Genomic DNA, 18892 nt, shown 5'->3' with positions numbered 1-18892 from the left:
TGATGAGTTTGTACAGTGGGGGAAATGAGTATTGAGCATGCCATTGTTCTTTTTCTCAGAAAACCTATTTCTAAATGTGCTGTTGACTTGAAATGTTCACCAGAACTTTCAAGAGTTCACACTTAGCTGATAAATGAAGCGTATTTGGCATGCTGTCATGGGAGAGAGCCCTGAGCTCCCTCCCGTTAGAAGGGAGAGTGGGGAGTTGGAGCTCAGGTAGGTCTTGAGAAGTGTAGGTTATCTTGGGTGATAATTTGGTTTAGTCGATTGGCTATGGAGTATGTTTTTGGACGGTGGGGGGGAACCCAAAAGAAACCCACACAAACAAGGGAAGAACATGGAAACTCCGCACAGAAACGGCAACCGGCCCGATAGGAGGTTGGACCAGTGGTGTTCTTGCTGTGAGGCAAAAGTGCTGGCCACTGGGCCACCGTATCGCCCTATCGGAAAATAGGGGTGGAAGCTGGGGGGAAATCTCAAGACAAAAATAACTGGAGTGAAAAACTCTGGTTATTTATAATCCGCCCGTAATTATCTAAAAGGGAACATTACAGAGCTAATGAGGTGCCAGCCGTGTTGATCATAAGCACGTGATCCTCTCGAAATTAGTTTAGAAAAAATCCTCACAAAGAAATCCATATATGCAAAGAAAACAAATCTAATTGGTTTAGAAATTAAATTATGAGTATTAAACTGAAATGACGGAGGGAGAAAGTCTTGAACACATGAAGGAAGGAAGGCATAGAAAGACATGGAAAGCCCAGACAGCAGCTGAAATCTCAGTGTTCTTCAGAGGATGAAGATGAAAGCATTTCAGCAAGACGCTGTGTTTCCATCGACCTATTTTTATGCTCATTTTGGATACGTGTATAAAAAAACAGTTGATGGAAGTGCGGAGCTCCACATAAATGTGCAACATTTACATGCGTATGCGCAAAACTGAGTGTGATAAACCTTTTATTCGATAAGAAAAGATGCACATTTTTACCCAACAAACTCCAGTATGTGTATTAATGAAGTGATGTGATTTTGTCATCATGTGATGATGAAGATAATGTGTGTGAATGGATAATCCAGCAGGCTGAGCACACTGTAAAACACACTGAAATGTTGTTTTGGTCATTGTGAAACGTCTTTATTGTTTCAGTGTTAGTGTTATTATATTATTAATGACCTCCAGAGCTGTCATGAGCGTCTGTGCTCTGTGTCTCATGCCTTTAAACATCCTCAGGCGATCATTGTGCGTCTACAGACTGCCTTTATTGTGCAAGCAGGGCCGGCGCGTCCATAGAGGCGACCTAGACAGCTGCCTAGGGCAACAGTAATGAGAGGGCGGCGTCAGTGACACCTCCCTCACCTCCCGCGTCCTCAGTTATATTCGCGCATAGGCAACAGAATAGAGAGGGCAGCATCAGCGACACCTCCCTCAGCACCCGCGCATCCTCAGTTATATCCGCGCATAGGGGGCAGAATAGAGGTCCGCAAACACCTGACTTCATTTTCATAACCGGAAACTTTCGTTTTCACATTGGGGTTGAGGGTGGCGTGATCGTCCTCTGCCTAAAGCGGCAGTTCAGCTTGCTCCGGCCCTGTGCGCAAGTCATTTATTAAATAAAGAAAAGAGTCACGCAGCTTCTCAGATCGCAGCAAATTCTGTTTTTAGGGTTGATATTTGACACCAGTTTATCAGGAAGTAATGATTTTGTTCTCTTTGATTAATTGGACGGAGACGCTGCTTTATTTGCATGTCTTCAATGTGGTATTCCAGTTTTGTGCATAAAGTTAATTCACATGTTTGGATGGAAACACATGATCCAAAACACAGCCAAGGAGACTCTCCAGTGCTTTCAGAGAAAGAAAATCAAGCTGTAAAACGGCTCAGCCAAATTGGATCCCAGGTTGCCAGGTGTGTGCAAAGCACTTCCAATCCAATCCTGCCTCCAATCTTCAGTGCTAAATTCACCCTCACGCTCCATCATAACATCACAACTTCTGTGAGAAATCTCATCGCCATTTAGTCTCGCGAGATCTCGTCACCCGAGATCTACTATTACTATTTATTATTTAATTATTATTAAAAAAATAGCTGAATCTGTTTTTCCCTTAAATGTAAATGTCGATCATTCGCATGTGTTCATTAAAAGTCTTTTAATACTGTGAGGTTTGTTTCTTATGGTATGTTTCTTTCGGTTCGCCTCAGTGTTGTTATATTGATTTGTAGGAGTAAACACACACACACACACACACACTTTACAAGGAGAAACAGGCTTTTAGCAGCCCGTCTCATGAATATTTAATGAATGCAAATGAGGCTGATCTTAATCATTCCATCAGTCTTGTTATGCAGAAGGAAACGCAGGGAATGTTGAACCCCATCATAACCGGCTGATTTATGAAATATAAAAGCCTATTTGAGAAAATAAAACATCTTAATAGAGAATTATATATATATTTTTAATTATTATATATTTATAATTAAATAATATAGTATATCAAGATTAATAATACATAATAATTCAATACTAATATGCACTAATTCATTCATTCTTTTTTTTTTTCGGCTTACTCCCTATATTAATGTGGGGTCAACACAGCGGAATGAACCGCCAACTTATCCAGCATATAATTTACGCAGCGAATGCCCTTCCAGCCGCAACCCAGCTCATACCCACTCATTCACACTCATACACTACAGACAATTTAGCCAACCCAGTTCACCTGTACCGCATGTGTTTGACTGTGGGGGAAACCCACGCCAACACGGGGAGAACATGCAAACTCCACACAGAAACACCAACTGAGCCAGCTGAAGCTCAAACCAGCGACCTTCGTGCTGTGAGGCGACGGCACTACCGACTGCGTCACCGCGTCACCTACTAATTAATAATAAACGTATAACTGTTTGTTATTTGGGCGAGGCGCAGTGGGTAGCACGTTTGCCTCACAGCAAGAAGGTCGCTGGTTCGAACCTTGGCTCAGTTGACGTTTCTGTGTGGAGTTTGCATGTTCTCCCTGCCTTTGCGTGGGTTTCCCTCACAGTCCAAAGACATGCGGTACAGGTGAATTGGGTAGGCTAAATTGTCCGTAGTGTATGAGTGTGTGTGTGAATGTGTGTGTGGATGTTTCCCAAAGATGGGTTGCGGCTGGAAGGGCATCCGCTGAGTAAAAACTTGCTGGATAAGTTGGTGGTTCATTCCGCTGTGGCGACCCCGGATTAATAAAGGGACTATACCGACAAGAAAATGAATGAATGAATGAATGTTTGTTGTTTGTTTATCTCGGATTTTTCCTCTCGTTCAGTTTTACCTCTTCATTAATTTTATGTTTTGCCCTGATTTTGCTTTTTATGCGGCGTTTTACTGCTTCACATTAGTTTTTATGCTTTATGCAGCTTGAATTATGTTTTAATTAGAATAACATAATGTTTTATATCTCATTACACTACAGTGACGGCAGCGTCAACACATACAGACACAAACACACACATGCACACACGAAGACGCGCACACACATACAAAGAAACACACACAAACACACCAATGCATATAAGGCACACAGAAAAACAGACACATGCACACACAAAGACACACACAGATGCACAAACACACACACACACACATACATAGAAACAGACACTGATACATATACTGCATACACACACACACACACAGATGCATTTACAGCATACACACACAAAGAAGCAAACACAGACACACACACACAAACTAACTTATGCATATACTGCACACAGACACACACACAGACGCAAACAGAAACAAACACACAGACATATGAACAGATACACAGACACACTGATACATTTACTGCATACAGACAGACACACACAGACACGAAGACACACTGATGCATATACTGCACACACACAGTCAGACACAGACACACAAAAATGTACAAAGAAACAAACACACATGCACAGACACACACACCTGAAGAAACACACACAAACACACAGATGCATATACTACACACACACACACAGACTAACAAACACGCATACAGACATATGCACACACACATAGGCTCACACATGGACACAAGTACAAACAAAGAGGCACACACACACACACACACAAAGACACACAAACACACCAAGACAAAGACATACATGCACACACATACAAACAAACACAGATACACATACAGCCAAACACACACTCACACACACACACACACACACACACATGCTCTTCTGGTATAACAGGATGTTATGGGCCAGTGTTGACAGCAGGTTGTGTGTGTGTTCATTAATGATCCTGAATAACTTCGTCATGTCTGTGTGTGTCCTGCAGTTCAGGGCTCCAGAGTTCTGGCCACTGGAGGAGCCTCGGCTAACAAGGACATTTTACAGGTGTTTATTTGACGAACATTTGCCTGAATTACTATTTAAGTTAAATAACGCAGCGTCAAATGTCTGATTTTCATATGTTTAATGTTTGTAATGAATGCATTGTGGTGAACTGCACAGGTCCTGTCTGACGTCTTCAACGCTCCGGTTTACACCATCGACGTCGCCAACTCGGCCTGTCTGGGCTGCGCTTACAGAGCTGCACATGGTGAGGCCCTCTGATTGGTCGACAGCAGCGCTCTGCTAGCATGTTTTACATTATTAATAGTGTATTTTATTATTGCTAGCATGTTATATCAATGTCAGCTCATTTTAGCACTGTGCTAGCATGTTTGAAAATGTTATTAGCGTATTTTAACATTACTAGCATGTTATATCAACGTCAGCACATTTTAGCTCTGTGCTAGCATGTTTTAAAATGTTATTAGTGTATTTTAACATTGCTAGCATGTTATATCAACGTCAGCACATTTAGCACTGTGCTAGCATGTTTTAAAATGTTATTAGTGTATTTAAACATTGCTAGCATGTTATATCAACGTCAGCACATTTTAGCACTGTGCTAGCATGTTTTAAAATGTTATTCGTGTATTTTAACATTGCTAGCATGTTATATCAACGTCAGCACATTTTAGCACTGTGCTAGCATGTTTTAAAATGTTATTAGTGTATTTTATCATTGCTAGCTTGTTATATCAACGTCAGCACATTTTAGCACTGCTAGAATGTTTTAAAATGTTATTAGTGTATTTTGTCATTGCTAGCATGTTATATCAACGTTAGTACATTTTAGCACTGTGCTAGCATGTTTTAAAATGTTATTAGTGTATTTTATCATTGCTAGCATGTTATATCAACGTCAGCACATTTAGCGATGTGCTAGCATGTTTTAAAATGTTATTAGTGTATTTTAACATACTTAGCATGTTATATCAACGTCAGCACATTTTAGCACTGTGCTAGCATGTTTTAAAATGTTATTAGTGTATTTAAACATTGCTAGCATGTTATATCAACGTCAGCATATTTTAGCTCTGTGCTAGCATGTTTTAAAATGTTATTAGTGTATTTTAACATTACTAGCATATTATATCAATGTCAGCACATTTTAGCACTGTGCTAGCATGTTTTAAAATGTTATTAGTGTATTTTAACATAGCTAGCATGTTATATCAACGTCAGCACATTTTAGCACTGTGCTAGCATGTTTTAAAATGTTATTAGTGTATTTTAACATTGCTAGCATGTTATATCAACGTCAGCACATTTTAGCACTGTGCTAGCATGTTTTAAAATGTTATTAGTGTATTTTATCATTGCTAGCATGTTATATCAACGTCAGCACATTTTAGCACTGTGCTAGAATGTTTTAAAATGTTATTAGTTTATTTTGTCATTGCTAGCATGTTATATCAACGTCAGCACATTTAGCACTGTGCTAGCATTTTTTAAAATGTTATTAGTGTATTTTAACATACTTAGCATGTTATATCAACGTCAGCACATTTTAGCACTGTGCTAGCATGTTTTAAAATGTTATTAGTGTATTTTATCATTGCTAGCATGTTATATCAACGTCAGCACATTTAGCAATGTGCTAGCATGTTTTAAAATGTTATTAGTGTTTTTTAACATTCTTAGCATGTTATATCAACGTCAGCACATTTTAGCACTGTGCTAGCATGTTTTAAAATGTTATTAGTGTATTTTAACGTTGTTAGCATGTTGTTGTATTACTGTCACCACATTTTATCATTGTGCTAGCATGTTTTAAAAAATTAATAGCATATTTTAGCATTGTTAGCATGTTGTAACAATATCTCTACATTTTAGCACTGTGCTAGCATGCTTTAAAATGTTAATAGTGTATTTTAACATTGTTAGCATGTTGTTGTATTACTGTCACCATATTTTAGCACTGTGCTAGCATGTTTTAAAACATTATTAGCATATTTTAGCATTGCAAAGATGTAACAATGTCGCCACATTTTAGTTCTGTTCGCATGTTTTAAAACAATAATAGCGTATTTTAGCATTGTTAGCATGTTGTAACAATGTCGCCACATTTTAACACTGCTAGCATGTTTTAAAATGTTAATACCATACGTTTTATTTTGATGTTTTTAGCATACTCTTAACATGTTTTAGCATTGTTAGTAAGATTTAGCACTTTGCTTACATTTTAGAAAGTTGTGTTTTAGAAAATTGCTAAACTTGTTAACATGTTTTGTCCAAATACTGTTAGCATATGTTACCACATTATAATTTCCTCTTTTTTTGTCAGTGGTTATATATAAAATGTACGTTTTTGTCTACACTAAATATATATATATATATAATGTAACGTTTCAGTTTAAAGTCAGGCTTAATAGTGACACTTGGACAGTAGATTTGTGTTGTTGTTTATTAAGGTTGATGTCAGAATGCAGTGTTTGGCTCTTCCGCGTGTTATAAAGCTTCATAAAAGGCTCGTTTTGACTGACGTCACACTGAATGAGAGTGACTTTCTCCGCTAGTTTCTCATCAAACTCACGGCTTTACAAATCATCCTCGTTACGCATGATTCCTGACATCCAGCTTTTGTTAATTAGCAGAGCAGACACTGTAATTGGCTGCATCCCTGTGCTTGTGAAATGTCACGCGTCTCCATAGAGAACAATGATTTACTGTAGAGCAGCACTAGAGCCGGAGCACAACCACAACATACATCAACACCTCATGACTACTCCAACATGCATCGAGTTGAAGGATTTATAATCATTTGTCTTTTTTGTGTTGATAATTTCTACAGTTTGACGACTAGTGTACATGTACATGCATTAAGGTAGAAGCAGATGCTAATCTATCACTCACCGGCCACTTTATTAGGTACACCTTTCCAACTGCTTGTTAATGCAAATTAGTAATCAGCCAATCACATGATTAGCAGTTGATACAGGTGTTCCTCAATAAAGTGGCCGGTGAGTGTAGTTGGTTAAGGTTGCTTAATTTACACTACAGTATTATGATTTAGAAATGTGAACGGTTGCACTTTTAAGAAGTTCTTTGGTTTGTTGAACACAAAAGATCAGGCATATTGTAAAAAAGAAAGTCTTCTGAAGAAGAAACAGCCATTGATTCCTTAGTAAAGAAGAACATGGAGTCAATGCCTGATGCAACATTCTTCAAAATATCTTCTTTTGTGTTCTATAGAAGACAAACACTCGCATTGGGAATAAGTAGAGAAAGAGTAAGGATAACAGAACTTTCATCCTGTAATGCAGTGTTCTGTGATATCACGCGCGCCGCATTGAGTCCTGTGCTGAGGAAATGACCTGTTATTGTAGCTCAATACTGTGATGAATGCAGCCGCAGTGTCTGCTCACGCTGGCCTTCAGCGGCGCTTCTCTGTGTTATTCTGCCTCTTTTCACAGCCAGTCTGAAGGTGATTTCACTGCTTCTAATGTTAGTTAAACTTCTCAGAGTCTGAAAGGAGTGGATGCATGTGGACCATCAGCATAGCGATAGCGGTGTGTGTGTGTGTGTGTGTGTGTGTGTGTGTGTGTGTGTGTGTGTGTGTGTGTGTGTGTGTGTGTGTGTGTGTGTGTGTGTGTGTGTGTGTGTATGTGTGTGTGTGTGTGTGTGTGTGTGTGTGTGTGTGTGTGTGTGTGTGTTATTTTGCATCGGATGTTAAAGGGAGAAACTCAAACATGATTTTTGGGTTTGTCAAGTAGTTGATGTTATAGATATGCATATAGATGGGGCGACACAGTGGCTTAGTGGTTAGCACTGTCGCCTCACAGCAAGAAAGTTGCTGGTTTGAGTCCTGGCTGGGTCAGTTGGTGTTTCTGTGTGGAGTTTGCATGTGTTGGTGTGGGTTTCCTCCGGGTGCTCCGGTTTCCTCCACAGTCCAAACACATGCGCTATAGGGGAATTGATCAACTAGCCGTAGTGTATGAGTGTGTGTGTGTGTGTATGGGTGTTTCCCAGTACTGGGTTGCGGGTGAAAGGGCATCTGCTGTGTAAAAATATGCTGGAGTAGTTAGCGGTTCATTCCACTGTGGCGACCCCTGATTAACAAAGGGACTAAGCCAAAGGAAAATGATTGAATGAGTACTATAGATGTGTGTGTGTGTGTATATATATATATATAAATTTCTCAGAGGTAATGTAGGGGGTCTTCTTAACAATAGAAAATGGCTGGATTGTAATTTGTTGTGTTATTTATTTATTGTGTTATTTATTTTGATTTGTTTCATAAATAGACAGGGCGTCCGCTGGGTCTTAAAATGTCTTACATTTCAAAAAGTAAATTTCAGGCATTGAGGAGTCTTAAATTCACTGAAATATTGTGTGGTATGTCTTAAAAAGTTTTAAAAAGTCTTCATTTTTCTCTGTCCAAGTAAAGTTACACAATCGGGCCGACATCCATCCAATCATCAACAATCCATCTTAATCAAATCAGGGAAAGAAAACTAAAAACAGTTACAGTTCCTCCAGATAATGTTATTTTCCATTCATACAAAAACTCTTTACAGAAGTAAGAGCGAGTAGACATAGTATTGGGAAATAGACATGACTTACGGTTTTATAACAGAAATGCATAGATTGAATAGAGCAGTGGTTCTCAAACTTTTTTCACCAAGTACCACCTCAGAAAAAAAATGTGTCTTCACGCACCACCATAATGACCGGTATTAAAATACTGTAGTGTAGTTGACCTAATTAAGCAGCTAAAGCTCTGCACAGTTCAAAAACAAGGCAGATTAATTACTATTATTGTTCATCTTTATTATTGTCAGCCACTTTAACCATTGTCACTGTTCTTAAAAAGTCAAAAGAAAACTGCTCTACTTAACTCAACTCAACTCAACTCACTTTATTTCTATAGCACTTTCACAAATCACAATGGATTACCAAAGTGCTGTACATAAAATCAAATAAAACGCATGTAAAATATACATAAAACCAAAATACATAAACTCACATCACATGATTAAAAGCTAAAGAAAATAAGTGTGTTTTCAGTGACCTCTGAAACGACTCAAAAGTGTGAGCTGTTCTTACAAAGAGTGGGAGATCGTTCCAGAGTCTTGGAGCTGCTACCGAGAAAGCTCTATCACCTCGACATTTAAAGCGTGATCTAGGAACTTACAAATAGAGACGATCCATAGAGCGAAGAGATCTCACAGGTCGGTGCATAATAATTAGCTCAGAGATATACTCAGGGGCCAGGCCATGGAGGGATTTATAAACACACAACAGAACTTTGTACTGAATTCTAAACTGGATTGGCAACCAGTGTGGAGAAACAAGTACAGGTGTAATGTGCTCTCGTTTTGTTGTGCCTGTTAAAAGCCGGGCAGCTGCGTTCTGGATTAGCTGCAGTCGTGAGAGAGAGGCCTGACTCACACCCAGATACAATGCGTTGCAATAGTCCAGACGAGAAGAAATAAAAGCATGAACAACTTTCTGCAAATCACTGAAAGAGAGGATAGGCTTTACCTTGGCAATATATGTAAAATAGAAAAAACTATTTTTGACCACCGCATTAATTTGCAGATCAAATTTTAGCTCAGAGTCAAAGATGACACCAAGACTCTTTACTGAGGAATGTATTTTCCCAGGAAGCAATGACAGATTGCTATTAGAGTCTGAACCTTTTTGGCCAAAAACAATAATCTCGCACTTATCTTCATTCAGTTGGAGAAAATTATTTGCCAACCAACACTTCACATCAGCCAAACAATTAAGCAAAGCCTGAAGGGAGGATTGATCCCTAGATTTTATAGGGAAGTAAATTTGAGAGTCATCAGCATATAGATGGTAATTTATGCCAAGCTTTTCAAAAATTTTTCCTAACGGAAGTAAGTAAAGGGAAAACAAAACAGGACCCAGTATTGAGCCTTGCGGTACCCCACAAATTAATTGCATGACAGATGAAGAGGAGTTGCCCAAACTGACTGATATAGTTCTATGCTTCAGATATGAGGCTTAAATACTTAAATGTAAAGTATTATCATAAAGTGTCCTATTCATCAAAACCTTGAGATGTTGCCTGGACCTCATAAATATAGGCTATATGTCATCATATTCATTAACTCTTTTTGATAAATTTCTAAATATAAGTTGCTTGTACACATGACTTATTTGCATATCTTTAAAATCTGAACATTACTGTGTATTTTAAATGTTCGAATTGGATTAAATTTTTTTATTAGAAATTAGATCTGCTTACTGCGGGTTAGAGTAGGCTTGTGTGTCAGAAAAGCAAGCGATTAAACTACACCTGTCTACCTTGGGATGTATAAATACGGGATGCGTCCCCAACCACCGTTACAAATATGGGAAGGAAATCCGCTTCAAACGATTGAATACATGACAAAAGAAAATTAGAAAATGGAAAATAAAATAAAAGGTTTAACTTAATAAAATCAATTTACTGATCACATCTGTGTTACCGTACACTTTAAAGGGTTAAAATTGTTTTCATTTATTTTTTCTTTAATAATTCAGCGATTCCTCCGCGTACCTCTAGAAGGAAGCCTGCGTACCATTAGTGGTACACGTACCACAGTTTGAGAACCACTGAAATAGAAGATATACTCAATCAATTTGGACCAAAAGCCAACAAATATATATTTCTGATTATTAAGTAATTGCCTCTAGCCCTCTACAACAGGGGTTCTCAATGGGTTTGGCCATTTTTACATGGTCATCAAGCCGTGACCCAAATTTTAGGAACTATAATACAGTTTTAGGAATTATACTTAATTTGTATTTATTTGTTAACATAAACAAGCAGTGACAGATACAGCATAAGAAATTCACCAAAACTTACAATTAAACAATATTTTATTGCTGTCATTTAACAAAATGGATCAAATTATAGAAATATTAGAAAGTAAAAATGACAGATACTGTTAATAATAAACTGTTATTAAAACATGTTGTCTGATTTCTAAATGTTGTTTTAATTTAGAAGGTTTTATGCTGAGAGCACCTCACTACATATGACACTGTGGCTTTAAGTCTTTTTTTGTTGTCAAAAAAAAATTTATATATATACATATATATATATATATATATATATATTTTTTTTTTTTTTTTGACAACAAAAAAAGACTTAAAGCCAAAAAAAAAACAAAAAAAAAATTATATATATATATATATATATATATATATATATATATATATATATATATATATATATATATATATATATATATACATATATTATACACATACATACATACATATATCCATACTTTACATATTCGGGGTCGTACTTGCCCTTCGACATATTTGTTGCAATAATTAAATGAAATTTAATTGTTGTCGTGCACATATTTCAAAATCAAAGTCTGGTATAAGCAAAATAAGTAAAAAATGTAACTATTGTTGTTGTTTTTTGACCACACACTCCACAACCCACTAATAATGTTCCTGTTGAGACAATACATATACTTTTAACAATGTTAAACTTGTCATTAAAAAACGTGTGTGTGTGTGTGTGTGTGTGTGTGTGTGTGTGTGTGTGTGTGTGTGTGTGTGTGTGTGTGTGTGTGTGTGTGTGTGTGTGTGTGTGTATGTATGTATGTATATGTATGTATGTGTATATATATATATATATTTATATATATATATATATATATATATATATATATATATATATATATATATATATATATATGACGTTGAAAATAATGTATACAACTACAGTTTTTTTGTTTTGACATATTAAAGTATGTCGCTAAGAAATAATTACATTTGATTTTGTTTTTTGTGGCAAGCATTAGAAATAATCCTTAGTGTTTATCCCTGTATAAGTCTAAAATTTCAGTCTTAAAAGGGTCTTAAAAAGTCTTAAATTTGACTTGATGAAACCTGCAGAAATCCTGATAAATAAAGTCATTAAAATGACTGCATTCAAAATTATTTTCATTTAATGTTGTGTTGTTTATTTTAATTTGTTTATTATTTAATTTTAGTTTTTTATTTAATCTGTTTTTTATTGTATTTATTGTATTATCTTTTCATTAATATTATTATTTGTGTTTTATTCATTTAATTTGACTGAGCTGCTCCAATTAACAAAATAAAAATGGTGTTTATATTTAAAATTCTTAAAAATAACAAGACCCATGAAATATGATTATTGATTGTTGCTGTCATTTTTATTACAAATATGTTTTATTTTTGATTGGGATTTAGCGCCATATTTATCTGTGAGTTTGTCTTTTTTCTGAGCTGCTCTTTTGCTTGAAATGTTAATTGGGTTTTGACTCATTGTTAAAGTCTTATTAATAATTATGAAAGAATTACATGAATGCATTTGATTTACCACTAATATTTGTCTGCAGGTGTGGTGGCAGATTCAGGAGTGTCTTTCAGAGAGACGGTGAGAAACGCTCCTGAACCGCAGCTGGCTGTGAGACCAACACCTGGAGCTCAGGAGGTACAAACACAGCAGAAATAGCGAGCACCAACTTGAGACCTGGGGGGGGTCAAGCGCAAACTGGGTGTGGTCGAGCGCGATCTGGAGACCTGGGGGGGGGGGGGGGGGGTCGAGCGTGGACTGGGTGTGGTTGAGCGCGAACTGGAGACCGGGGGGGGAGGGGGGTCGAGCGCGAACTGGAGACCTGGGGGGGGGGGGGTGGTTGGTCAAGCGCGAACTGGAGACCTGGGGGGGGGGGTGGTTGGTCAAGCGCGAACTGGGTGTGGTTGAGCGCGAACTGGAGACCGGGGGGGGAGGGGGGTCGAGCGCGAACTGGAGACCTGGGGGGGGAGGGGGGTCGAGCACGAACTGGAGACCTGGGGGGGGAGGGGGGTCGAGCACGAACTGGAGACCTGGGGGGAGGGGGGTCGAGCGCGAACTGGAGACCTGGGGGGGGGGTGGTTGGTCAAGCGCGAACTGGGTGTGGTTGAGCGCAAACTGGAGACCGGGGGGGGAGGGGGGTCGAGCGCGAACTGGAGACCTGGGGGGGGGGGTGGTTGGTCAAGCGCGAACTGGGTGTGGTTGAGCGCGAACTGGAGACCGGGGGGGGAGGGGGGTCGAGCGCGAACTGGAGACCTGGGGGGGGAGGGGGGTCGAGCACGAACTGGAGACCTGGGGGGGGAGGGGGGTCGAGCACGAACTGGAGACCTGGGTGGGAGGGGGGTCGAGCACGAACTGGAGACCTGGGGGGGGAGGGGGGTCGAGCACGAACTGGAGACCTGGGGGGGAGGGGGGTCGAGCGCGAACTGGAGACCTGGGGGGGGGGTGGTTGGTCAAGCGCGAACTGGGTGTGGTTGAGCGCGAACTGGAGACCGGGGGGGGAGGGGGGTCGAGCGCGAACTGGAGACCTGGGGGGGGGGGGGGGGAGGGGGGGTCGAGCGCGATCTGGAGACCTGGGGGGGGAGGGGAGTCGAGCGCGAACTGGAGACCTGGGGGTGGGGGGGGGGGGCGTTGAGCACGAACTGGAGACCGTAGGGGGGGGTCTAGCGTGGACTGGAGACCTGGGGGGGGGGGGGGTCGAGCGCGAACAGGAGACGGGGGGGGTGGGGCGTTGAGCGCGAACTGGAGACCATAGGGGGGGGTCGAGCGTGAACTGGAGACCTGGGGGGGGGTGTCGAGTATGAACTGGAGACCAGGTGGGGGGGGGATCGAGTGCGAACTAGACAGTTGGGGGGGGGATGTTGGGGGGATTAGACTCCTTATATAAGTGAATTCTGCATTATAGGTGCCCTTTAAATTTCAGCACGTTCATTTTCACCCACTCTGTAGTATCACAGATAAATGTGACAGAAGACTAATGCAGTAACAGAGAGCTGTGATCGGCGTTCAGTCGTGACCGATCTCAGTGAAAGTGATCACATGACGCTCTGTGACCTCTGACCTGTGGTGGACGCGCTGCTCGAGTCAGTGCGTCTTCATTAAACGCTTCATTAAAGCACACATCAGAGGAATGCAGGAGCTCTTTCACTGCTGGAACCTGCTCTATGGTAACACAGGGACACCACTGCCTGTTTCAGTTAGTGATGAAGCAGATCCAGGAGGTTGTCATCTCAGAATAAAGCCTGTTAGGTTTATCAGCAGCACTGTTGAGGGGTTTATTCTGTGAAGCGACCATCCTGGATGTGCTTTATCCTGCTTATACATGGTTACTTGCGATGTGTGCGGCTGATAATTGGTTCTTATGTGCTGTTGTTTTGGGTGTCACGGTGGCTCAGTGGGTAGCACGATCACCTCACAGCAAGAAGGACATTGGTTCGAGTCGCAGCTGGGTCAGTTGGTGTTTCTGTGTGGAGTTTGCATGTTCTCCCTGTGTTGGGTGCTCCGGGTTCCCCCACAGTCCAATCACATGTGGGAATTGTGAATTGAATAAGCTGAATTGGTCTTGTGAATGCAAGAGTGTGTGGGTGTTTCCCAGTGTTGGTTTGCGATTGGAAGGGATCCGCTGTGTAAAACATATGCTGGTTAAATTGGCGGTGCATTCCGCTGTGGCGACCCCTGATTAATAAGCAGACTGAGCCGAGAAGGAGTGAATGAATGAGCTGTTGTTTTGATTCTGTGGTTTCCTTCTGAGACTGACAGCTCTATTTAGCGTGAGGATAACTCAGCACCAGTTCCCATCATGCTCTCTGATCGAGCTGTGCATTATGCATGAGTTCAGATGGGTTTTATTAGAGCTCGTGCTGATCATTTTAATATTCGCCATAAATGTCATAATAAAAGAAACGTCCAGGAGCTCTCAGATAGTTTACAGATCGACACTTTTCATCTTTTTATAAAGTTTGCATCGACGCATCTCTTCTGAATCATCATTTTAATCTCATATTAATGACTCCATATGATGTCATTTTGAATTCACTTCAGTCATCATTGGGAATTTTAACGTTTTTATTTTATATTTTCATGTCTATTTTTGATATTTAATCTCATAATTATGACTTGTAGTGTGTCATAATTTTGCCATATTTTAATTAGGGTAAAATTATATTTAATATTTTATTAACATGTTTTTTTATAATGTTAATTATAAATGTATAGCATTAATTATAACTAGATTATTAAAGTTCGTCAAGACAAACTTTAGGCTGGCTTGAGAAAGCTTAGACTGAAAATTTTAAAGCAGTTTTAAGTTTAAAGTAGCTTAAAGTTTTAAAAGTATTTTTTAAGTTAGAGGTTGTTAACATGATTCTAGCATGTTGTTAGCATGATTCCAGCATGAATTAGTATGTTATTAGCATAATTCTAGCATGTATTAGCATATTACTAGCATGATTCTACTATGAATTAGCATGTTACTAGCATGATTCTAGTATAAATTAGCATGATTCTAGCATGAATTAGCATGTTACTAGCATGATTCTAGCATGAATTAGCGTGTTACTAGCATGATTCTAGTATGAATTAGCATGTTACTAGCATAAGATAGATAGATAGATAGATAGATAGATAGATAGATAGATAGATAGATAGATAGATAGATAGATAGATAGATAGATAGATAGATGGATAGATAGATGGATAGATAGATAGATAGATAGATAGATAGATAGATAGATAGATAGATAGATAGATAGATAGATAGATAGATAGATAGATAGATAGATAGATAGATAGATAGATAGATAGATAGATAGATAGATAGATAGACAGATAGACTATTTATTTTTGAATAGTCTACAGAACAAACCATCATTATACAATGACTTGCCTAATTACCCTAACCTGCCTAGTTACCTTAATTACCCTAGTGAAGCCTTTACATGTCACTTTAAGCTGTATAGAAGTGTCTTGAAGAATATCTAGTCTAATATTATGTACTGTCATCATGACAAAGAGAAAATAAATCAGTGATTAGAGATGACTTATTAACACTATTATGATTAGAAATGTGTTGAACAAATCTGCTCTCTGTTAAACAAAAATTGGGAAAAAATAAACAAGGGGGCAATTATATTTATATATATATAATATTTTGCAGCATTATTAATGATTATATTGATGTTTATTGATCATTTATTGTGGTTGTTTATTATTATAAATAAAAATAATAATATTATAATTATATTATATACAGAAATATATCTAAAATTATATGCAAAAATATATTTTAAAAAAAGGTTTTATATAAGTATAAATAATTATTCATTCATTCATTTTATTTCGGCTAAGTCCCTTTATTAATCAGGGTTCGCCACAGCGGAATGAACCACCAACTTATCAAGCATATTTTTTATGCAGTGAATGCCCTTCCACCCAGTACTGGGAAACACCCATACACACTCAGTCACACACATACAATACAGCCAATTTAGCTAGTTCAATGTGTTTGGACTGTGGGGGAAACCGGAGCACCCAGAGGAAACCCACGCCAACATGGGGAGAACATGCAAACTCCACACAGAAACGCCAACTGACCCAGCCGGGACTCGGACTAGCGACCGTCTTGCTGTGAGGCGATTGTGCTACCCACTGTGCCACCATTACACCCATAAATAATTGTAAATATGTATCTAAATATATGATGCATGTTTGTTTTATATATATACATAATAGATTTACACAGTATGTACACACACTACGCCAATAAAAACTTTAATGTTGAAGCAGTTAATCATGCTTAATTTGACAATGCTTACTTAAATTTACTAAAATCATAAAAATTAATTATTTATTGAACAAAATCAGAGTTATTTAATATTAATAATAATAAGAAGAAGAAGAAGAAGAAGAATAAGACAATACAAAATAAACATGATAAATACAATAATCATAACTGCTGAATGTTTGTATTAATAATTGCTCTTCTTTTAAATCACGATTTTCCTTCATAGACTATAATAAACGCATGCAGCAGAGATGTTTAAGGAGGTTTATTATATAATGCTGTGCTGCATATTAATAATAAGGCTTTATCACAGATGCAGATGATGAGTGTTTATTGGCCATAACTGTTTATTAGTGGCCCTAAAACACTGAAACATCGATAATAATGAATCATTCCTGCTCTCAAACGCTAGTGTGAAACCGCAGCTTTACTAGTGATGGAGTTTATTAATTGTGTTATTGTGTGTGTGTGTGTGTGCGTGTGTGTGTCCGTACGTGTACGTGTGTGTGTGTGTGTGTGTGTGTGTGTGTGTGTGTGTGTGTGTGTGTGTGTGTGTGTGTGTGTGTGTGTGTGTGTGTGTGTGTGTGTGTGTGTGTGTGGTTGTGTGTGTTCGTGCGTGTGCGTGTGTGTGTGTGTGTGTGTGTGTGTGTGTGTGTGTGTGTGTGGTTGTGTGTGCGTGCGTGCGTGCGTGTGTGTGTGTGTGTCAGTGACTTTTATAAGTCAAACATTCATGTTTTGTGTGCGTTGATGTTCATCCTGGTGTTTTTGTGTTGTCGCAGGTTTATTTACCGATGCTGGAGAGATTCGCCAAACTAGAGGAACAACTACTGAGATGATCAACACACACACACATGCTGTACAAACTCAGTGTACAAACAAACACACTCATACACACAGTACAAACACATACTTTACAAACATGCACACACACACACAAACTATACAAACACATATTGTACAAACACATACACACTCTTACACAAAACAAAACAAACACACTGTACAAACATGCTTGCACACATACATACTGTACAAACACATGCTGTACAAACGTGTGCACACACATACACATACTGTACACACACACATACATACTGTGCAAACAAATGCACACACAATCATGCACAAACACTCATGCACAAACACAAACAAACGCACACACACATACTGTACCAACACAAACTGTACAAACAAACATGTTCACAAATACATACACATACTGTATGCACACACACACACACACACACACATGCACAAACAAACACAATGATACACAAAGAAACACAAACACACACACAGTGCACAGATGCCTATTACTAAGTGTCATTAATACTAAAGCATAATATTAATAATAACACAAACCTATTTTAAAAGTGATCATCAATGGACATTAAAAATGTTCTCATATAAATGTAATTAATAATAAAGATTTTAATTATTACATCAGAGAATAACTACAATATTAAACTGAATGAGGAAAGATAAAATCATGAATAACAAAATACGCAAAACTGATCCTTTACGGATATCTGCTCACATTTAATTACTAAACTTCCCTTCAGTCTTCATGAAGCTGTGATTCCTGTGCTGAAGCTCTGTTCAGGATGAAGAATCTGATTCTGCAATAAATGTGATTGTCAAGGTCTGATCGCTTCTGATGCTCATTTAGTTCTGCAGCTTCTCACGTGATTTTCATTCATTTCCAATGAGAATAATGGAGTCTCCGACTGACCAAATGCAGATCCAGCAGTACTGGGAAACACCCATACACACTCATTCACACACACTCATACACTACAGCCAATTTAGTTCATCAGTTCCCCTATAGCGCATGTGTTTGGACTGTGGTGGAAACCGGAGCACCCGGAAGAAACCCACGCCAACACGGGGAGAACATGCAAACTCCACACAGAAACACCAACTGACCCAGGCGGGACTCCAACTAGCG

The 18892-nt window shown here is 38.8% G+C and overlaps 1 protein-coding gene across 2 annotated transcripts in view; it reads left to right on the top strand.

The window, feature by feature from the left end:
- The window catches only part of xylb (xylulokinase homolog (H. influenzae)), a 35680-nt gene extending 17091 nt beyond the window's left edge, over nt 1-18589 (top strand). Inside the window, 5 exon segments of one of the 2 annotated variants that reach the window (NM_200379.1) lie at nt 4311-4369; nt 4487-4574; nt 12709-12803; nt 17724-18119; nt 18186-18589. In NM_200379.1, coding sequence (NP_956673.1) covers nt 4311-4369; nt 4487-4574; nt 12709-12803; nt 17724-17780 — 299 coding nt within the window. In that variant the 3' untranslated portion in view covers nt 17781-18119; nt 18186-18589. 2 annotated transcript variants of the gene reach the window in all.
- The last annotated feature ends 303 nt before the right edge of the window (nt 18590-18892 follow it).

This window comes from Danio rerio, chromosome 24, assembly GCF_049306965.1.
Source record: "Danio rerio strain Tuebingen ecotype United States chromosome 24, GRCz12tu, whole genome shotgun sequence".
NCBI lineage: Eukaryota > Metazoa > Chordata > Actinopteri > Cypriniformes > Danionidae > Danio > Danio rerio.
Note: the sequence above shows the minus strand (reverse complement) of the source record. Positions and strands in the feature narration are given on the sequence as shown.